This window comes from Salvelinus alpinus, chromosome 23, assembly GCF_045679555.1.
Source record: "Salvelinus alpinus chromosome 23, SLU_Salpinus.1, whole genome shotgun sequence".
Taxonomy (NCBI): Eukaryota; Metazoa; Chordata; class Actinopteri; order Salmoniformes; family Salmonidae; genus Salvelinus; species Salvelinus alpinus.
The window spans coordinates 43817113-43840672 of record NC_092108.1 but is presented as its reverse complement, the minus strand read 5'-3'; the positions used below and the strand labels follow the sequence as shown (position 1 = coordinate 43840672).

The window sequence follows — 23560 nt, the reverse complement described above, 5'->3', positions numbered from 1 at the left end:
GTGCCCGTGGCAGTTAACCCCCTGGCTGAACCTCGTCTGCCGCCTCCCCAACGGTTCTCAGGTGATCCGAGTGGTTGTAAGGGGTTTTTCACCCAATGTTCTCTCTCCTTCGAGCTGCAACCCTCGTCATTTCCCACCGACCGGTCCAAGATAGCATATATCATCACCCTGCTGTCGGAAAAAGCCCTAGCCTGGGCTACTGCTGTGTGGGATGCCCAAAGTCCCTGCTGTGCCAGCTACTCTACCTTTGCTGAAGAATTCAAGCGAGTGTTTCAAGGTCCTACCAGCGGTCCTGACTCAGCCAAACAGCTCCTGACTCTCCGCCAAGGTCGGCGCAGCGTGACGGACTATGCCATCCAGTTCCGCACGGTGGCAGCAGCGAGTGGCTGGAATGACGAGGCGCTCACAGTGTGCTTTTTGAAGGGTCTTTCCGACACCATCCAAGATGAACTGGTCACTCGGGAACCACCGGACAACCTCGAGTCCCTGATCAAGTTGGCTTCACGCATAGACCAGCGTCTGAGAGAGAGAGAGCTCAACCGTATATCTCTCACCCTAGCTCCTATCGGTCCCAGCTCCGAGTCTCCACCTTTATCCCCGCTGACTCCACCGGAACCCATGCAGGTTGGACGCATCTCCCAGGCTGAGAGAGACCGCCGGATGAGGGAGCGATGCTGTCTATATTGCGGCAAACCGGGCCATTTCCTCTCCACGTGTCCCGGGCTCCAGGGAAAACGCACTCTCCCGTGCAGGCCTGGGAGGACGGTAACGGGAAACATAACCTCCTCTCATCCATCCAACTCCCGCCTGCTCATTCCAGTTACCCTTTCCTGGGACAACCACGAGCTTCCTCTTCAAGCCTTGGTAGACTCTGGAGCCGCAGGTAACTTCATGGATGGTGTCTGGGCGAAGGAGAATGGAGTTCCCTCTGAACCTCTAAGTGACCCCATAAGGGTTACTACGTTGGATGGAAGCCCTTTGGGATCTGGACTTGTCACTCGTGTCACTACCCCCTTGCGTCTTTCAGTTTCCCAACACCAGGAAGTGATGAACTTTCATCTGACCTCGTGTTCCGAGTTCCCTCTCGTCCTTGGATACCCCTGGCTTCACAGCCATAACCCTCACATCGACTGGTCTGTGGGCACTATCAAGCAGTGGGGTCCTACGTGCCAAGCCACTTGTATCTTCCCAAGTTCCCCGAGTTCCCCTCCCGAGTCTCTAGAATCCATCGACCTGTCCCGAGTTCCCGAGTGTTACCATGACCTCAAACCGGTATTTAGCAAACAGAGGGCCACCAAACTACCACCTCATAGACCTTACGATTGCCCCATCGACCTGTTTCCGGGCACCTGCCCCCCCAGGGGTCGGATCTTTTCCCTATCTCCTCCCGAACGAGCTGCTATGGATACCTACATCAAGGACGCTCTGGCAGCAGGCCTCATGCGTCCATCCACCTCGCCGGCGGGAGCAGGGTTTTTCTTTGTGGCCAAAAAAGACGGGGGATTACGTCCTTGCATCGACTACCGGGGACTTAATGCCATAACCGTCCGTAACCGCTACCCGCTACCCCTTATGGCCACAGCCTTTGAGCTGCTCCAGGAAGCAGTGGTCTTCACTAAGCTTGACCTGCGGAACGCATACCATCTTGTGCGGATCAAACCCGGTGACGAGTGGAAGACCGCTTTCAACACGCCTACTGGTCACTACGAATACTTGGTGATGCCCTTCGGCCTGACCAACGCCCCGGCTGTGTTCCAAGCGCTCATAAACGATGTGCTTAGGGATATGCTTAACATTTTCGTGTTTGTTTACTTGGATGACATCCTCATCTTTTCGAGCTCCCTTCAAGAACACACTAAGCATGTCAGACAAGTGCTCAAACGCCTCCTAGACAGCCATTTGTACGTTAAGCCGGAAAAGTGTGAATTCCATTCCTCTCGAGTACAGTTCCTGGGATTTGTAGTGGAACCCGGTCGAGTCCAGATGGACCCCAAGAAGGTAGGGGCGGTAGCAGATTGGCCCACCCCCAAGTCCGTTAAGGAAGTTCAGCGTTTCCTGGGCTTCACTAACTTCTACCGCAAGTTCATCAAGAACTTCAGCTCGGTGGCAGCCCCTCTCTCAGCTTTAACCAAGGGTGGCAACACAAGGTTTCTGTGGGGAAGAGAAGCTGAGACGGCCTTCCAAGGACTCAAGCAGCGCATCCTCTCTGCTCCCATCCTGACACTACCGACGGCGGATGAACCTTTTGTGGTGGAGGTAGACGCATCAGAGGTTGGTGTTGGAGCTGTCCTGTCTCAGAGGGGTGAAGACAAGAGGCTTCATCCTTGCGCCTTCTTCTCCCACCGGCTTACCCCGGCCAAGAGGAATTACGATGTGGGGGATCGTGAACTCCTAGCGGTTAAGATGGCATTGAAGGAATGGAGACACTGGCTCGAGGGGGCTTCTCAACCGTTTCAAGTGCTTACGGACCACAAAAATCTGGAGTATATCCAGCAGGCGAAGCGGTTGAACTCCAGACAAGCTCGATGGTCTCTTTTCTTCAGCCGATTCCAGCTTATTCTCACCTATAGACCCGGGTCGAAGAATCTCAAACCGGATGCCTTGTCACGAGTCTACTCTCCTGCCATTCGAGAAGATACTGACATGACTGTTCTTCCTGCCGCTAAGATCGTGGCTCCGATCTCGTGGCAAGTGGAGGATACCGTGAAACAAGCTCAAGCCATCGAACCGGGCCCTGGAGGAGGTCCTGCTAATCGGTTGTTTGTTCCCAAGGCAGCAAGGTCCCAAGTCCTTCTGTGGGGGCACTCCTCTCGCCTCACCTGTCACCCGGGCGTAGGTCGCACCTTGGAGTTCATCCAGCGTAAGTTCTGGTGGCCCACCATAAAAGAAGACGTTGCCACTTTCGTCAAGGCCTGTTCCGTGTGCTGCCAGGGCAAATCTTCTCACCTCCGCCCTCAAGGACTCCTTCACCCTTTATCTATTCCCCACCGACCCTGGTCCCATATCTCGCTGGACTTTATTACTGGCCTTCCTCCGTCCCATGGTAATACTACGATCCTAGTCATCATCGACAGGTTTTCTAAGGCGGCCAGGTTTGTTCCCTTGACCAAATTACCTTCTGCCAAGGAAACAGCTGAGTTGGTGATTAACCATGTGTTCCGAGTCTTTGGCATCCCGCAAGATATGGTTTCCGACAGAGGTCCCCAGTTCGCCTCAAGGTTTTGGAAGGCCTTCTGCCAACTCATAGGGGCCACGGCCAGTTTATCTTCAGGGTACCATCCGGAGTCCAACGGCCAAACTGAGAGGATGAATCAGGAGCTGGAAACCACCCTCAGATGTATGGTTTCCAACAACCCATCCACATGGTCATCCTTCATTGTTTGGGCTGAGTACGCGCACAACACCTTGTGCTCCTCCTCCACTGGTATATCCCCGCACGAGTGTCAGTTTGGCTATGCTCCTCTATTGTTCCCGGACCAGGAGGCAGAAGTCAGAGTGCCTTCAGCCTCGAGGTTCATCAGACGCTGTCGGCTTACGTGGAAGAAGGCCCGTCTTAATCTTCTGCGTTCCTCACAGCAGTACCAACGACAAGCCAACAGACGTCGCCGTCCCGGTCCTACCCTGTACCTCGGCCAGAGAGTATGGCTCTCAACAAAAAACTTACCGCTACGGGTGGAGTCTCGCAAGCTGTCCCAGAGATTCATCGGACCCTTTAAGATTGCCAGGAGAGTCAATCCCGTTACTTTTCGCCTGCACTTACCCAGATCCCTTAAAATCAATCCCACATTTCACATTTCTTTATTAAAACCTGTTGTTTTTTCTCCCCTTATTCCGGCAGGCAGACCTCCCCCTCCGCCCCGTGTCATCGGAGGCCAGTCGGCTTATACCGTCCACCGGATACTGGACTCCCGCCGGGTGCAGCGGTCCTGGCAGTATCTGGTGGACTGGGAAGGCTACGGTCCCGAGGAGCGCTCCTGGGTTCCTGCCAAGGACATACTGGACCCTGACCTCATTCGTCAGTTCAGGGCCCTCCACCCTGAGAAGGCTGGTAGGAACGTCAGGAGCCGTTCCTAGGAGGGGGATTCTGTCAGGTTTTGGCCAGGACTGTTCTGTTTTTTTGTCACTAGATGTCCCCATTGCACCTTTTTTGTACCTTTTGTTTTTCCCTTGCTCTAATTATTGTTTGCACCTGTATGTCGTTCCCTTGTTAGTATTTAATCCCTGTGTGTTCCTCAGTTCCTTGCTCAGTGTTTGTATGTTAGCACCCAGCCCCAGCCCAAGCCTTGTTGTGAACATATATTTTTCTCTTGTTGGATTTTCCAGAGGTTCTCTGGTTTTGTTCTTTTGTATTTTGTATTAGTCTTTTGAGGTTTGTTTTTCCCTTGCTGTTTTTACCACTTTGTGGATTTTCTTTGTATTTTGGAAGATATCTATTTTTTATTAAACCACCATCTCTAGTACTGCTGTGTCTGCCTCATCTTCTGGGTTCTGCCGATTTAGTGACTGTTTCTCGCACCGGGTCCTGACATGATCCTTAGTGTACCAGTTTATTTGTTTAGTTTATTGATGGTATACAGTAAAAGACAGACCGTTCAACTTCCCTCTACTCTGACTGAGAGAATGTCCTTCTAAATGAGCGATAGAGCAAGAGAGCGAGAGTGAGAGAGAGCGAGAGCGCGCGCGAGAAAGTGGGTGGTATGACAAGATGGTTAGTAGAGCACTGGATAGCATCATGCTGTGCGTTTTCATCAATAAACCATAGGAACACATCAATATTACAAGAACCCTGTGAAATATTTCTCAACCTTATGACAACAAACATGAGCTATCAACCCAGTTCAACACTAGATCGTTCCGTAGCGGCTGTTGATTTGTATAAAGCTTCCTTTGAGGGAGAAATCATATGCAGAAAACATGTTCTGTTTAGAGTATGTATGAGGTTTGAACTTGTTAGATGATGGCGATTTCAATACCTTATTTTACTCAAACGTATGTTGTAAGGATGAGCTTTGGTTGTGGAATTGTAGGGCACTGGATATGTTGGGTAACACAACTTTACACTGCAAAAAATAAGGTGCTTTGTGGTTCTATATAGCACCCCGTTCCACAGGTGCATGTTCATTAATTGTTTATGGTTCATTGAACAAGCATGGGAAACAGCGTTTAAACCCTTTACAATGAAGATCTGTGGAGTTATTTGGATTTTTACGAATTATCTTTGAAAGACAGAGTCCTGAAAAAGGGAAGTTCTTTATGTAAAAATTATGCAACAGTTTGCTCTAATAAACACAACCCAGGTCATATACATTACCTTCCCATCTTTACTGAGGTCCTGGCTCTTGGTCTTGTCCTGGTCGGATGACAAACGGTCGATGCTTTCCTCTGTAGTGGCTTCAAGGTCAGTGGAATCAGACAATGCCAACCTCTTCTTGGCTGAGAAAGATATATATATATATATATAGAGAGAGAGAGAGAGAGGGAGAAAGAGATCATCAACAAACAAAATAACAATCACCAGCAAAAACACATAACATAACCCATTCCTTATATACAAATGAATAGTACATAATATTTTTATAGCGCTTTTCTCAGACCAAAAAACTGAAACATGGAATTCAAACTTGGCTGCTCTCCACACTCGCTGGAGTCACAACACACACGACAATCTCTAACTGATTCAGCCTCAGTAGAGAATGTCACCACTGTGCAAAGATGAAACAGTAGGTACTATGTAATAAGACGGCATGGTGCGTGGGCAAATGCCAGTCACACCTGGCACTGCGTCTGCCCCCTCTGCGTCGGCAGTGCTGGTGTCCCCTCCATCCTCTGAGATCTGTTCCCCTGTCTGCTGCAGGGTCAGCTGGTGGCACACGTCAAAGGCCTGGCCCACCGTCCGCACGATGCGCATGGCCTGGGACTGGAGTTGGGCAAGGGGAAGGGGGAGAGGGAGGAGTGGGAAGGGGGAAGTGAGTTGATGGAGGGACGGGAGAGAGGTAGGTGAGGGGAGGGAGGAGAGGGGAAAGAGAGAGGAGAAGGGTAGGACAGAGACAGGACCAGGTGTGGAGAAAGGGGCAAGAGGAAGGAAGGGAAGAGGGGATAGTGGGAAGGAGATAAAAGGAGAAACAGTTGAAAGAGAGGGAGATAGAAAGAGGGGGGAGTGAGGGATGGAAAGAGGAAGAGAACAAAAAGAAGAGAGAGGAGAGTGTTTGACAGCGCACAGTAATTCAGCGACGTAGCCTTACTGATCTACTGTAGGTGCATGCTTTCGTTGTAACGGATTGGTTCATTCCAGATCCGTTTTTCCTTGAGACCCTACAAGGCGCAACGCTCTTGGTTATATAGTAATCTACAGTTATATATATGTCATGTGTGCTCCCTCTCCGGCCTCTAGGTCACCAGGCTGCTCGTTATGGCGCACAACTGTCACCATAGTTACGCGCACCTGCGTGTCTTCAGACTCACCTGGACTTCATCACCTCCCTGATTACCTTCCCTATATATGTCACTCCCATTGGTTCCTTCCCCAGGCGTTATTGTTTCTGTTCCTGTGTCATGTCTGTGCGTTGTTCGTGTTTCTTATTTTGTATTATGTTGTATTTATTTATTGAAATACTCACTCCCACAACTTGCTTCCCTTAGGTGAGGCGTTGTTCTGTAACGATGTGCGTTGAGAGTCGGGAAGCAAGTTCAGGGAGTGAGTGTTCAAAAAAAAGAAACAACACATAATACACAATAAGAAACACATAAATAGGGAAGGTAATCAGGGAGGTGATGAAGTCCAGGTGAGTCTGAAGACACGCAGGTGCGCGTAACGATGGTGACAGTTGTGCGCCATAACGAGCAGCCTGGTGACCTAGAGGCCGGAGAGGGAGCACACATGACATATATAACTGTAGATAACTGTATACTACTGTTCTAGACTCTATAACACTATTTTTTCATTTTCAGTAGATTGTCTTATTGGCATGGCCACTGCTGAAATTGAACCCACAACCCCTGTGAAACCAGCACTGTGCTTCAACCAACTGAGCCACATGGGTGACAAGGTAAACACTACGATTCTGGGGATACTATAAACCCTATACAGTGATCCATGGGAAGCCACATGAAGTCCAGTAAATCAAGCGCAGTATCATCGTTTCACCCTCCCCTTCAATGGCCAACGTTCGATCTGGAAGCCTGAGATAAGAGCTTCAAGGCTGGAATCATCTGAATGGCACGACTACACTACACAGGATTGCAGCCTGCGTCTCTGTTCCCTGGTAAGTGAAGATGGTGGGTGGTACAGCTTGAAGATGACATTAAGGACAGAAGTAAAAGCCTCTTTCTTCCCTTCTCACTCACTGACTGCGTCCTAAATGGCACCCTATTCCTTACGCAGTGCATTACATTTGACCAGGGCCCATAATCCCCAATAGGGAATAGGGTGCCATTTGGAACGCAGACACTCATTAGTATGCTGCTTCACTCAGTCACTGTCTACAGTACATGGCTGGTATCCATGGTGAAGTGATGAGAGCCAACCTCATTGGTGGGGTTGCTATCCAGGCTTTTGTTATGCAGAAAATTGTGGCTGTTCCATATGCAGCTATGGGGTAGTCGCGTGCCATTCATTTTCCCAATCATTTTTCTTGCATGCAGGGTTATGTGAAATTTAAATTCATCAGATGTGTGTACTGTGTATAAAATGTGTATGCACTGTGTTCATGTGCGTGCGTGCATGCACAGCGTGTGTGTATGTGTTTGTATAGACTAAGCTCTCGAAGATCCCTATTGATCCAAGAGTCCCAAGTAAAATATAATGCATCATGGCACATTCCCTATACCCAGCCCCCTTCCCTCCCTATTCCCTGCCCCTTCCCTAAGCAGCTGCTGCCACGATCTGATACCCTGTAGAAATAAGCGGATTATATATCACTGATCTGGAACCTGTGGATAACTTTAATCTCATTCTCAGCCCACTCCCAGAGAGCTACACCCTTCTTACCCATATAATCATCACATAGAACATTCAGTTGAAGTAAGAAGTTTACATACACTTAGGTTGGAGTCGTTAAAACTAGTTTTTCAACCACTCAACAAATTTCATGTCATTAATAAACTATAGTTTTGGCAAGTCGGTTAGGACATCTACTTTGTGCAGGACACAAGTCATTTTTCCAACAATTGTTTACAGACAGATTATTTCACTTTTAATTCAATGTATCACAATTCAAGTGGTTCAGAAGTTTACATACACTAAATTGACTGTGCCTTTTAAACAGCTTGGAAAATTCCAGAAAATGAAGTCATGGCTTTAGAAGCTTCTGATAGGCTAATTGACATCATTTGAGTCAATTGGAGGTGAACCTGCGGATATATTTCAAGGCCTACCTTCAAACTCAGTGCCTCTTTGCTTGACATCGTGAGAAAATCAAATGAAATAAGCCAAGACCTCAGAATTGTTTTGGGGTTCATCCTTGGGAGCAATTTCCAAACGCCTGAAGGTACCACATTCATCTGTACAAACAATAGTACGCAAGTATAAACACCATGGGACCACAAAGCCGTCATACCGCTCAGGAAGGAGACGCGTTCTGTCTCCTAGAGATGAACGTACTTTGGTGCGAAAAGTGCAAATCAATCCCAGAACAACAGCAAAGGATCATATCATATCATTATAGCTAGGAGTGGTGGGTGTGGAGTCAGGCGCAGAGAGCAATGCTTCCAATGCATGCGTTTTATTTAGCTGGGTCTAGCCAACAAACAGGCAAAAATACCAATAAACAGGTATGTCCCCAAAACTAGGGAAAATAACAGACAGCAAAATACGTACGCACACAACAATCACACCACTGACAGGTAGAATAAGCCCGTACAAAAGCAGGCGGGCCCTGTAAGATTAAATAGGCCAATAATTAACAACAAATAAGTAACAGGTGAAAACAATCAAGACAAAACTAACAGAAAAGAAAAAGGAATCGGTGGCAGCTAGTAGACCGGTGACGACGACCGCCGAGCGCCGCCCGAACAGGGAGAGGAGCCACCTTCGGTGGAAGTCGTGACAGTAAAGACTTTTTAAAATCTGACACAATGGCTGGATTAACAAGAAGTTCAGCTTAATTTTGGTGTATTGCACTTGTGATTGTATCAAAGTATTGAAAATATTTCTAATAATTTAATTTCACCGGATGTTCCGCTAGCGGAACGTCTAGCTGTAACAGGTTTTAAGGACAACAAAGTCAAGGTATTCGAGTGGCCATCACAAAGCCCTGACCTCAATCCTATGGAAAATGTGTGGGCAGAACTGAAAAAGCGTGTGCGAGCAAGGAGGCCTACAAACCTGACTCAGTTACGCCAGCTCTGTCAGGAGGAATGGGCCAAAATTCACCCAACTTATTGTGGGAAGCTTGTAGAAGTCTACCCGAAACGTTTGACCCAAGTTAAACAATTTAAAGGCAATGCTACCAAATACTAATTGAGTGTATGTAAACTTCTGACCCACTGGGAATGTGATGAAAGAAATAAAAGCTGAAATAAATCATTCTCTCTACTATTTCGACATTTCACATTCTTAAAATAAAGTGGTGATCCTAACTGACCTAAGACAGGGAATTTGTACTAGGATTAAATGTCAGGAATTGTGAAAAACTGAGTTTAAATGTATTTGGCTAAGGTGTATGTAAACTTCTGACTTCAACTGTATACTGTAGAATTATAAGATCTCTAAGGTCTTACCTTCCTCTTGGATTTGAAGACATTACAACGGAACATGTTGCTCTTTCCATCTCTCGCAATGTAACTGAAGATCTTCAAGTCCTGCGCGTCATGTGACACATAGAAAATCCTAAAAGGGACGGGGAAATATCTTGATCACGAGAATTTGATTGATTTCAATCTGAACTACTCAATCAAAAATCATCAATGTGTTTGTATGGACATACCAAAGAATAGTCTTAAAGAGGGTTATGTTTGAGGGCACTTGGTGCCTGTCTTTACCTGTAGATGGGGTCTTGTGTTATCATGACTGTATTGTCATCCCAAGACCACTCTTTCCTCTGGAACACAACCACAGAGCAACAACACTTACGCAACGCTGTAATTCACTTCTACGACTCATGACTTAGGGTCAGTGTTTCACCTATAGGAAATACGTACATATGGAGGTTCTTAAACTTTTTCCATCTGCAGAGACACTCAAGATGAGGGACCTTGCAGCTTCCATGAAGGACAAAGAGCTATGGCATTCAATCATTCATCAAATCACCACATTTCACAACCATAAGCCATTCCGCCTCCATACGCAAACGAAAGCCTGTTCACATTTGACGATAGAACCGTCTTTTCATCATTGATGATGAATTTTCCTTTTGATTTACTGCATCTGGAAAATAATAGTTGCACACTTCACACTGGTGGAAACATTTAGTAACTCTAGCCCTTCAATATGATGGGCTAAGAAATAACATAACAGTTTCAGTTTCTTGTATCATTGACCTTGGTGCAAAATAATAGTTGATGTACAAAAGTACAAATGAAATGTATCCACTCACTACTGTGAGTGTAGCGAGTGGCTCCTGAGTGGCGCAGCGGTCTAAGGCACGGCATCTCAGAACAAGAGGTGTCACTGCAGTCTCTGGTTTGAATCCAGGCTGTGATTGGGAGTCCCATAGGGCGGCGCACAATTGGCCCAGCGTCGTCCGGGGTAGGCCGTCATTGTAAATAAGAGTTTGTTCTTAACTGACTTGCCTAGTTAAATAAAGGTAAAATAAACATAAATAAAAGGAACTTACTCTGGATAAGGGCATCTGCTAAGTGGCTGAAATGTTGATGTGAGTTTTCACTATGAGCACAAGACAGTCAAGCTCATACAAATGTAAGAAAAGGCACACATTCTCCAATAGAACAATTCATAATGAAGACCATCATTTTGGTAGCTACTCTGACTTCATCAGTTATTTCATATTTTGAAGGGGACTTACCTTTTTCTTTTTCCGCAAAACCACCCTTACACCATCCGCAGACACGATGATGTTGACTTTCTTCTTCTTGATGTTCTTCAATTTGAATTCATACTGTGGGGGGAAATGTAAATTCCATAGATTTGTACATGAAACTGGAATATAAAATGATCCATACAAGCCCACGGTATATAGCCTAGGGGTGACATCATGGACTTTGTGTGTGTATCATGTCATTATAGTTTGCACATAACCACAGAGCAGGGTTGGGGTAAAATCCATTTAAATTCATTCGTATTCAGGAAGTAAAATTAGATTCCAATTCCAATTTTCCTCAACCTTGTCAGAGATACAGTTCCTGTAGAGATGTAAAGGGATAGAAACGTGCTTTGAGGCAGAGAGTGAGTACTTAAGTATTTACCATCTTTGTCCCTACAAGACACCATCTGCTGCTGAGAGTAAATCAAAGTTTGGGTCAACACAATGTCGCCTAAGGCTGAAAGAAAACAGGAAAAGTCAGATTGTAGAGCTGGCAAAGTCTTCAGCAACTAGGTTCCCCCTCCCCTCAGAGTGCATTAGACATGAAGGAAGACTCAGCAGTGTGCACCGCTTTTATTCTTGCCTTTGAGTAGTTCGAACCGTTCCCGCTGCCTCACTGCAGTCAAAGGGACCAGACATCTAAACGACAAATACTCATCTAAAATAAACATGTTTTTCCCCAAATGAGGAAATACAACATCAGAAGTCGAATTGATCAAATGAGGACTTTTATCAAAAGCACTTTTCCCCCCTCCGATCCTCGACCAAAAGGCTAATCAGGATTCTCTCATGTCAAAGGTTTGAAGATTCTCCATGCTGCTCTTCTTTTCCTGTAAAAATGAATTGATATTCTGCATGTTCTATTGGCTGACTTTTTCCTTTTTCCTTCATTTTTAGTTTTGGACTATGGACTATTTTATGAAAGGGTGGCTACTTTGAAGAATCTCAAATATAAAATATTTTTAGATTTTTTAAACACTTTTTTGGTTACTACATGACGCCATATGTGTTATTTCATCGTTTTGATGTCTTCACTATTATTCTACAATGTAGAAAATAGTACAAAAATTAAGAAAAACCCTTAAATGACTAGGTGTGTCCAAACTTTTTACTGGTACTGTATATATTAAGCATACCAGATTGCACAATTTTCTTGTTTTTTATTTATTTACAGATACCCAGGGGCACATTCCAACACTCAGACATAATTTCTAAACGAAGCATGTGTGTTTTGTGAGTCCGCCAAATCAGAGGCAATAGGGATGACCAGGGATGTTCTCTTGTCCTGCTAAGCATTCAAAATGTAATGAGTACTTTTGGGTGTCAGGGGAAATGTATGGAGTAACAAATACATTATCTTCTTTAGGAATGTAGTGGTGTAAAAGTAGTTTTTAAAAAATACATTAAATAGTAAAGTACAGATACCCAAAAAACAACTTAAGTAGTATTTCAAAATATTTTTACTTAAGTACTTTACACCACTGCCTGGCAATGTGGTGCCAGGACAACAACCTCTCCTTCAATGTCAGCAAGATCAAGGAGCTGATCGTGGACTTCAGGAAACATGGGCAGGTGCACAGCCACATTCACTTCGATGGGGCCGCAGTGGAGGGTCAATACCTTCAAGTTCCTCGGTGTCCACATCACTGAGGATCATGGTTCTCTCACACCAGCACAGTTGTGAGGAAGGCACGGCAGTGTCTCTTCTCCCTCAGGAGGCTGAAACGATTTGCCATGGCTCCTGACATCCTTAGAACCTTTTACAGCTGCTCCATTGAGAGCTTCCTGACTGGTTGTATCACTGTCTGGTATGGAAACTGCACCACCCTCGACAGGAATGCCCTACAGAGGTTGAGGCGGATGGCCCAGCGCATCACTTGGGGTGAGCTCACAGCCATCCAGGACATACATGCCAGGCAGTGTCTGAGAATGGCCCTAAAAATGGCCAAAGACTGGCCACCCGAGACATGGACTGTTCTCCATGCTCCCGTCAGATGGTGGAGACGGTACTGGTGCATCAAGACCAACATACTCCTAAACAGCTTCTATCCCCTGGCCATAAGATTGTTAAATACAACCACTACACTGCTGTTCATTGATTATTGATTACCATTAGTATCTATCTATTTATCCTGCTACTGGTCACTATTACTCCTGTTTACATGCATATATTACCACTAGTACATTGGGGAGAACAAGTATTTGATACACTGCCGATTTTGCAGGTTTTCCTACTTACAAAGCATGTAGAGGTCTGTAATTTTTATCATAGGTACACTTCAACTGTGAGAGACGGAATCTAAAACAAAAATCCAGAAAATCACATTGTATGATTTTTAAATAATTAATTAGCATTTTATTGCATGACATAAGTATTTGATCACCTACCAACCAGTAAGAATTCCGGCTCTCACAGACCTGTTAGTTTTTCTTTAAGAAGCCCTCCTGTTCTCCACTCATTACCTGTATTAACTGCACCTGTTTGAACTCGTTACCTGTATAAAAGACACCTGTCCACACACAATCAAACAGATTCCAACCTCTCCACATTGGCCAAGACCAGAGAGCTGTGTAAGGACATCAGGGATAAAATTGTAGACCTGCACAAGGCTGGGATGGGCTACAGGACAATAGGCAAGCAGCTTGGTGAGAAGGAAACAACTGTTGGCGCAATTATTAGAAAATGGAAGAAGTTCAAGATGAAGGTCAATCACCCTCGGTCTGGGGCTCCATGCAAGATTTCACCTCGTGGGGCATCAATGATCATGAGGAAGGTGAGGGATCAGCCCAGAACTACACGGCAGGACCTGGTCAATGACCTGAAGAGAGCTGGGACCACAGTCTCAAAGAAAACCATTAGTAACACACTACGCCGTCATGGATTAAAATCCTGCAGCGGACGCAAGGTCCCCCTGCTTAAGCCAGTGCATGTCCAGGCCTGTCTGAAGTTTGCCAATGACCATCTGGATGATCCAGAGGAGGAATGGGAGAAGGTCATGTGGTCTGATGAGACAAAAATAGAGCTTTTTGGTCTAACTCCACTCGCCGTGTTTGGAGGAAGAAGAAGTATGAGTACAACCCCAAGAACACCATCCCAACCGTGAAGCATGGAGGTGGAAACATCATTCTTTGGGGATGCTTTTCTGCAAAGGGGACAGGACGACTGCTGCGTATTGAGGGGAGGATGGATGGGGCCATGTATCGCAAGATCTTGGCCAACAACCTCCTTCCCTCAGTAAGAGCATTAGAGATGGGTCGTGGCTGGGTCTTCCAGCATGACAACGACACGAAGCACACAGCCATGGCAACTAAGGAGTGGCTCCGTAAGAAGCATCTCAAGGTCCTGGAGTGGCCTAGCCAGTCTCCAGACCTGAACCCAATAGAAAATCTTTGGAGGGAGCTGAAAGTCCGTATTGCCCAGCGACAGCCCCGAAACCTGAAGGATCTGGAGAAGATCTGTAGGGAGGAGTGGGCCAAAATCCCTGCTGCAGTGTGTGCAAACCTAGTCAAGAACTACAGGACACGTATGATCTCTGTAATTGCAAACAAAGGTTTCTGTACCAAATATTAAGTTCTGCTTTTCTGATGTATCAAATACTTATGTCATGCAATAAAATGCAAATTAATTACTTAAAAATCATACAATGTGATTTTCTGGATTTTTGTTTTAGATTCCGTCTCTCATAGTTGAAGTGTACCTATGATAAAAATTACAGACCTCTACATGCTTTGTAAGTAGGAAAACCTGCAAAATCGGCAGTGTATCAAATACTTGTTCTCCCCACTGTATATTACCTTAAGTATTTATATATTCTTGCTACCAGTTACTTTCCAGCCCTGTTCACATGTATATCCACCTATCACGTCTACACTGTCACTCTAACACCCAAACACTTACACACACATAATCACCACCACACACACACACACACACACACACACACACACACCACTTATGCTGCTGCCATACTGTTTAAACATACTGTTTCTTATTTCTTATTGTTCGTGTTTTCTTTCTTTATATATATACATACATATATATATATATATATATATATATAGAGAGAGAGATTTTGTTTGTTAAACTATTTTGATATTGATTACAGCACTGTTGGGTAGAGCAGGCAACTTAAGCATTTCACTGTACTTGTGCATGTGAAAATAAAACGTATAGAAATTGTCCCTCTCTGGGTGTCATTGAGGAACTGGCCGACCTCTGTGTGACACAGACGCATCACTAGATTAAATGTAACATTTGGCTCTCCCAGCTGACTCTGCAGCAGTTAAATCCTCTCTGTAACACTGTAATACTCTGGCCCACTGCAGTATCCGTTAATGCAAGACACCATTGCCGTCTCTGTCTCATCTCTCCAGAGGAGTGGATGTCTCTTAAAGAGATGGTTAGGGATATTGGTTTTAAGATTTAGAAAGAGGACTCTTCGAACAGAGATGGTTAGAAATATTGGTTATATAAGATTAGAAGAGATGGTTGGTTTAAGGCCTTTCCACACTGTACGTCGGATTCAGTCTTTAACTATTTTTCCGTCACACTGTGCGATGTTGTCAAATTAAAATCTTTATATCAACCTGGCTAGAATGTATGATTTGCTTAAATTCCATCGCCACATTCTGCGATTGGGAGGCTACGTTAGCTAACGTAATAATCATAATATTGTGTGTATACTCAGTGCCGACCGTGTTCCCATTGGTCAGTCACCGGCATCGGCTCGTAACACCAGGAACACTACACTATAAATGCTAAAGTTTTGACTGCCATAACTTTGTCCGAGCCTACGACCGCACATAGTGGTACTTAATCGGCAGACCTTAGCTGTGTTCGAATACTCATACTAACCTCACTAACAGTACTATTTGTGACGTAAATTGAGTATGTAGTAGGCTTATTGGTCATAGTATGGATATAGTTAGTATGCCAAAAGTTCCCGGATGTCTTATTAAATCCGCCAAAATACGAAGTACACAAACAGTGGACACTATTTCCATGCTTTTAGGACCCATAATGCTATGGGAATTGCCAGGTCGCAGTTGCAAATGAGAACTTGTTCTCAACTAGCCTACCTGGTTAAATAAAGGTGAAAAAAAATAAAAAATAAAATGTCTTCAGAAAATGGCCGTGGCTTCAAGTTTTCAGATTTGAAGAAAATGGCGGACAATATGCAGCCGAAGTCCGATGAGAGAGGATACAAATTCATTGCTTTAACTAATTATGAAAAATGTTAAGAAGATGTTGAGCAATGTAATAAAGTAATGATTTTTCAAATAAGTTACGTTACGTTGGCTGACAATTTGTTGGCTACCCTATCCTTACGAACCGCATAGCATTACAGCTGTATGTACCAGTATGTTAGCTAGCCACCTAACGTTAGTTGACTACTAAATACATCGAACTTGCCAGGCAGTATATTAACTATATGCTATTTAACTAACTACAAAATGTTTATTGACTTGATTATTCACGTCATTCTTAGCTAAGTGGTATAGTCGTTGTGCGTTCTCAATGGACATTGTTAATTCTGGCTATCTACTCCGATTTCAGAGCACTCTTGTCTGAGTGTGCAAGAGCGCAGAATAACTGATGAATAATAATAAAAAAGCATAATTAAATTGTTGCCAGCAGCACAGTTACTGTCACCAATGCTCTGGATAACATAAAAACAGCCTAACCAGCTCTGCTAGGGTGAGTAAAATGGTCAAAGTGAGGTGTCCTCTCATTTGTGTCTGGAAGTAGCTAGCCAAAGTTATCTTGTGTGCTTGACTGCTATTGTTAGGTCAGAACGCTCGGATCAACCCTACTCTTCCGCCAGAGCGTCCAGTGTGCTCTCTGAACGCTCTGAGAGCAAAACACTCTGAATTTGACAATGCTCTGAATTTACAAACACCCAGAGCGCACTCTGAGTGCTCTCTGGTACTCCAGATTGAATTTACGAACACACCCGGAAATGTAAAATGTCTAGCTAGTCATTTGTTATGCTGCCAAGCTAGCAAGAGGTTGCATAGCAAAAGCAAAGCACTAGTATGCTCAACTGAAACGATAGTTAATTTACAGTATACTAAAATGAACTAATAGTATTTCGTATGTAGTATATACTCATTAAGGGTGCGCTCGTAAATTCTCTCTGGCTATCTACTCCGATTTCAGAGCACTCTTGTCTGAGTGTGCAAGAGCGCAGAATAACTAATGAATTTACAAACGCTCAACACCAGTTGAATATGGCCGTGTCAGTAAATGTTGGCAAAAAAGCGTAATTAAATTGTTGCCAGCAGCACAGTTACTGTCACCAATGCTCTGGATAACATAAAAACAGCCTAACCAACTCTGCTAGGGCGAGTAAAAGGGTCAGAGTGAGGTGTCCTCTCATTTGTGTCTTGAATTAGCTAGCAAGCTAGCCAATGTTAGCTTGGGTGCTTGACTGCCGTTGTGAGGTCAGAACGCTCTGATCAACCCTATTCCTCGGCCAGAGCATCTAGTGTGCGCTCTGAACGCTCAGAGAGCGAAAAACTCAATCTGACAACGCTCTGAATTTACGAACGCACCCTAAGTATGTAGTATACAGTATGTTAGTATTGGTATTCGAACACAGCTGCTGTCACACTGAACGAGCCAAGATGTCCGACAATCATTTATGACCTAAGAATTTGCCCACAACGTGGACTTTTTGTCTGGGTCCGCAAAAACGTGACATAAGACTGCTAAAATCGTAGTCTGTGGGGGCCTTTAGACTGTTATTATAGTCTTATAGCCTTAGAATATTATGATATACTTGCAATAATTGATAAGAGGCAATGTCATTCTGTTTGATAGGCAGATACCATACCAATGTGAGAGAGTAGAATATTAGTCTCTTAAAAATATATTTGCATGCAAGCACGTGCACGTGCATGCACACACACACATACAGTCCAAGTTTTGAAGGGCATTGCAATATTCCTAATATATAGCGAAAGAATCATTTCTGGAAGGGAGAGAAATACATTTAATAGTATGGCTCACAGATTGTATTGTTGAAAGTGCCTTACCCGTATCCTTCTCATTGCAGCCACTATCTCCATTCGGCTATTTGGACGACCGACTTCCAGACTGCCAATGTACTATAATATTTACAAAGTTATGAGACGTCATTAGTAATTCAAGTAGCCTATTGATATCTTCAACTCTTACTCTGATCTCAACTGCTTCTTGTCAAAAGGAGTTCACTATACATTCGGAATAAATTGTTAACGTACTGTAAATGGATTTGAATAGCAAACAAGTTGGTATAATATAGCTTAATAAAATGAATTAATAGATGTCAAAAGCACACTGTAACCTATAATCTAATACAGTGCATTTAGAATTAAATTAACAAGCACAGCGTAATATTAGCGTACGATTAAAATAAAACATGTAAATATATCCTCATTACATTGTACTGTCATGTCATTTTAGATATCAATTCATTATTTACTAAGCGACGCCGGGTCACTCCTGTTATCCTTAACTACATTGTTGCCCCACATTGATAAGCGGTTACTGTAGTTTATAGCCTACTAGGTAACCTTACCTTTGCCTCAAAGCAGACCCCATGCTGAAATGCCGCTTCGTTGTGCATGGGGATCCTCAAGTCCTGTGCATCATCCACTAAATTATACTTGGTTATCCCTGGCATCGCCCTTCCGATACACGACTAGTCCGACACTAGTTTTATGCCAACGCTATTAGAAGACTGTAAATACGCGCATCTCGCTCAACACTCACGAAGGTCTTTGATTGGTTAGTTGCCTATGGAATGGAACCACTATGCCAACACAATATGCGTCTAGTGGTACAATTTTATACAGTCCGAGATGGAATATCTGCCGCTCTAGTGCTGTTTTGGATGACGCACAATTCTCAAGGGTCGGGTTCGATTATGCTGAACCACGGGGCACCGGTCTATGGCCCATGAAGGAAACGGGCAAAAGCGGTGAGGGAGGAGTGTACATCTCAAATTGAACCGTAATCTGCGCCAGTGTAACGCAGCATGATGCATCGTCCAGAAACATACATCTATTTTCCATTAAATGTATGTTTGAATTGTCAAACTAGTTTTCATTGGGAAATCAGATAACGGGATTTTATCAAAAGCAAATCACATTGACGTGAAAACTCAGAATCCTACTCATTACCACGTCACTTTTGTTTTGAGCCGACTTTGCCGTGTGCTTTGAACTGGGCGCCTGGCTCACGCCGGGGAGGAAGCCCGGTTCTAAAACGAATGCAATCAAATTTCACCCGGTGAAAAACACGCCTCCCCGGGGTCCCGGGACAGATTAATCGAATCCCCTCAAGGCAAGGTTGTCCGTTTTTCCTGTCTTGGCCATAAATAAAAACAACAGGTGATGCGCAGTTTACGCGCGTGCCAAATCAAATCCATTTTTATTTGCCACATGCGAGGAATACAACTGGTGTATACTTTACCGCGAAACGCTTGCTTACGAGCCTTTCCCAAGAATGCGGAGTTTGAAAAAAACAATAAAAAGAAAAGAGATTAACAAGACGAAAAATAATAAGAATGGAGCTACAGTGAGTACTGCACCAGCACCAGATCAATGTGCTGTAGTATTTGAGGTAGATAATGTACCAGTCAGAAGTTTGGACACACCTACTCATCCTTGGGTCTTTCTTTATTTGTACTATTTTCTACATTGTAGAATAATAGTGAAGACATCAAACATATGAAATAACACACATGGAAAAATGTAACCAAACAAGATATGTTTTATATTTCTCTCCACTGGCTTCCAGTTGAAGCTCGCATCCGCTACAAGACCATGGTGCTTGCCTACGGAGCTGTGAGGGGAACGGCACCTCCGTACCTTCAGGCTCTGATCAGGCCCTACACCCAAACAAGGGCACTGCGTTCATCCACCTCTGGCCTGCTCGCCTCCCTACCTCTGAGGAAGTACAGTTCCCGCTCAGCCCAGTCAAAACTGTTCGCTGCTCTGGCACCCCAATGGTGGAACAAACTCCCTCACGACGCCAGGTCAGCGGAGTCAATCACCACCTTCCGGAGACACCTGAAACCCCACCTCTTTAAGGAATACCTAGGATAGGATAAAGTAATCCTTCTAACCCCCCCCCCCCCCCCTTAAAAGAGTTAGATGCACTATTGTAAAGTGGTTGTTCCACTGGATATCATAAGGTGAATGCACCAATTTGTAAGTCGCTCTGGATAAGAGCGTCTGCTAAATGACTTAAATGTAAATGTAAATGTAAATATTTGAGATTCGTCAAAATAGCCACCCTTTGCCTTGATGACAACTTGGCACACTCTTGGCATTCTCTCAACCAGCTTCATGAGGAATGCTTTTCCAACAGTCTTGAAGGAGTTCCCACATATGTTGAGCACTTGTTGGCTGCTTTTCCTTTTTCCTTCACTCTGCGGTCCAACTCATCCCAAACCATCTGAGTTGGGTTGAGGTCAGGTGATTGTGGAGGCCAGGTCATCTAATGCAGCACTCCATCACTCTCCTTCTTGGTCAAATAGCCCTTACACAGGCTGGAGGTGGGTTTTGTGTCACTGTCCTATTGAAAAAAAAATAATAGTCCCACTAAGCGCAAACCAGATGGGATGGCGTATCATTGCAGAATGGTGTGGTAGCCATGCTGGTTAAGTGTGCCTTGAATTCAAAATATTTCACAGACAGTGTCACAAGCAAAGCACCCCCACATCATCACACCTCGTCCTCCATGCTTCACGGTGGGAACCACACAATGCGAGATCATCCGTTCACCTACTCTGCATCTCACAAAGACACGGCGGTTGGAACTAAAAATCTCAAATGTGGACTCATCAGACCAAAGAACAGATTTCCACCAGTCTAATGTCCATTGCTCGTGTTTCTTGGCCCAAGCAAGTCTCTTCTTATTGGTGTAATTTTGTAGTGATTTCTTCCTTTGCAGTAATTCGACCATGAAGGCCTGATTCACCCAGTCTCCTCTGAACATTTGATGTTGAGATGTGTCTGTTACTTGAACTCTGAAGCATTTATTTGGGCTGCATTCTGAGGTGCAGTTAACTAATGAATTTATCCACTGTAACTCTGTGTCTTCCTTTCCTGTGGCGGTCCTCATGTGAGCCAGTTTTATGATAGTGCTTAATGGTTTTTGCGACTGCACTTGAAGAAACTTTCAAAGTTCTTGAAATGTTCTGTATTGACTGACCTTCATGTCTTAAAGTAATGATGGACTTTCATTTTGCTTTGCTTATTTGAGCTGTTCTTGCCATAATATGGACTTGGTCTTTTACCGAATAGGGTTATCTTCTATATACCACCCCTACCTTGTCACAACACAACTGATTGGTTCAAACGCATTAAGAAGGAAAGAAATTCCACAAATTAACTTTTAACAAGGCACACCTGTTAATTGAAACAAATTCCAGGTGACTACCTCATGAAGCTGATTTTAGAGAATGCCAAGAGTGTACAAAGCTGTCATCAAGGCAAAGGGTGGCTACTTTGAAGAATCTCAAGTATAAAATATATTTGGATTTGTTTAACACTTTTTTGGTTACTACATGATTCCATATATGTTATTTCATAGTTTTTAAGTCTTCACTATCATTCTACAATGTAGAAAATGGTAAAAAATTAAGAAAAACCCTTGAATGAGTATTTGAGTCCAAACTTTTGACTGGTACTGTGTGTACATGAAGGCAGGGTAAAGTGACTAGACATCAGGATAGAAAAAAATAACAGTGCTTTGAGAGACTAGTCACCTCCACCTTACCTGTCACCCTAGACCCACTTCAATTTGCTTACCGCCCCAATAGGTCCACAGACGATGCAATCGCCATCACACTGCACACTGCCCTATCCCATCAGGACAAGAGGAATACTTATGCAAGAATGCTGTTCATTGACTCTTGCTGTTCAGAGTATCAGCAGCAAATGAGTGTCAGCAGCAATTTTTTCTGCAATTCTACACATTTTGCCATGGGGCAAAGAGAAAAACTGTGCTGTTTTACAGCTAATTTCCTGCAATTCTACCCATTTTGCCATCGGGTGGAGAGACATTTTTGTCATTATAAAGCAAAATTTGTGCAATTCTATACATTTTGTGATGACTTATGCCATGTTAATATGATATCTGAGTCAGAATGACCAACAACATGCCCGGTCGGTATTCGTCCACGATTACAACAAGTTTAGATACAGTGCGTTCGGAAAATATTCCGACCCCTTGAATTTTCTCCACATTGTTACGTTACAGCCTTATTTTAAAATGGACTAAATTACTTTTTTAAAACTTTTTTCCCCCCTCATCAATCTACACACAATACCCCACAATAACAAAGCAATAACTTTTATTTTATTTAGCATATGTATTAAAAATAAAAAACAGAAATACCTTACTTACATAAGTATTCAGAATCTTTGCTATGAGACACAAAATTTACCTCAGGTGCATCCTGCTTCCATTGATCATCCTTGAGATGTTTCTACAACTTGATTGGAGTCCACCTGTGGTACATTCAATTGATTGGACATGATTTGGAAAGGTACACACCTGTCTATATAAGGTCCCACAGTTGACAGTGCATATCAGAGCAAAATCCCAGCCATGAGGTCGAAGGAATTGTCTGTAGAGCTCCGAGACAGGATTGTTTCGAGGCACAGATCTGGGGAAGGGTACCAAAATACTTCTGCAGCATTGAATGTCCCCAAGACCACAGTGGCCCAAATCATTCTTAAATGGAAGAAGTTTCGAACCACCAAGACTCTTCCTAGAGCTGGCTGCCCAGTCAAACTGAGCAATTGGGGGAGAAGGGCCTTGGTAAGGGAGTTGACCAAGAACCCGATGGTCACTCTGACAGAGCTCCAGAGTTCCTCTGTGGAGATGGGAGAACCTTCTCGAACAGGCCTAAGCAATTCCAGACCATTGGAGTCAGGTGTGTTAGCTGGGGCTGGGGCAAAAGTGTGACACCAATCAGTTCGCCGAGGACTGGAGTTGCCCAGGCCTGTTCTAGGAGGACAACCATCTCTGCAGCACTCCCCCAATCAGGTCTTTAAACCTGTTGAGCTTCGTCATTATGAGGTATTATGTGTAGATTGATGAGGGGGAAAAAAGTTTATTCAATTTTATAATAAGGCTGTAACTTAACAAAATGTGGAAAAAGTCAAGGGGTCTGAATACTTTCCGAATGCACTGTAGCTGGCTAGACTAACGACCAATCAAAAGTTGTTAGCTGACATGGCTAATTGAGTGACTGTCAGTGACTGACATAACAAGCAAAAAATTGCTGATGCACAACCAAATTCTGAAGTTGCACCTGGTGTATTCCACTATTCTTACTCGTAATGGTAAGTTGCAACCACGACTGTTGCTTATGTCTGGAACCGGCCCTGTGTATATATACACCGAGTATGCCAAACATTAGGAACAACTTCCTAATATGAAGTCCCCCCCCCGTTTTGCCTAAAATGTTTTGTCTTTCCCATTTGCCCTTTGAATGGCACACATACACAATCAATTGTCTCAAGGCTTAAAACTCTGTCTTTAACCTGTCTCACCTACATCTACACTGATTGAAGTGGAT

At 44.2% G+C, this 23560-nt stretch overlaps 1 protein-coding gene across 1 annotated transcript in view; it reads right to left on the bottom strand.

Annotated features, from left to right (window-relative positions):
- The window catches only part of LOC139551101 (carboxyl-terminal PDZ ligand of neuronal nitric oxide synthase protein-like), a 35782-nt gene extending 16906 nt beyond the window's left edge, over window positions 1-18876 (bottom strand). Inside the window, exons 1-7 of the mRNA XM_071362496.1 lie at window positions 18542-18876; window positions 18018-18089; window positions 10962-11054; window positions 9979-10037; window positions 9718-9826; window positions 5773-5917; window positions 5312-5433 (exon numbers count right to left, since the gene is read on the bottom strand). Of these exons, the coding sequence (XP_071218597.1) occupies window positions 5312-5433; window positions 5773-5917; window positions 9718-9826; window positions 9979-10037; window positions 10962-11054; window positions 18018-18089; window positions 18542-18646 (705 nt within the window). The 5' untranslated portion in view covers window positions 18647-18876. The remainder of the gene's footprint in view (window positions 1-5311; window positions 5434-5772; window positions 5918-9717; window positions 9827-9978; window positions 10038-10961; window positions 11055-18017; window positions 18090-18541) is intronic.
- Window positions 18877-23560: the final 4684 nt, after the last annotated feature.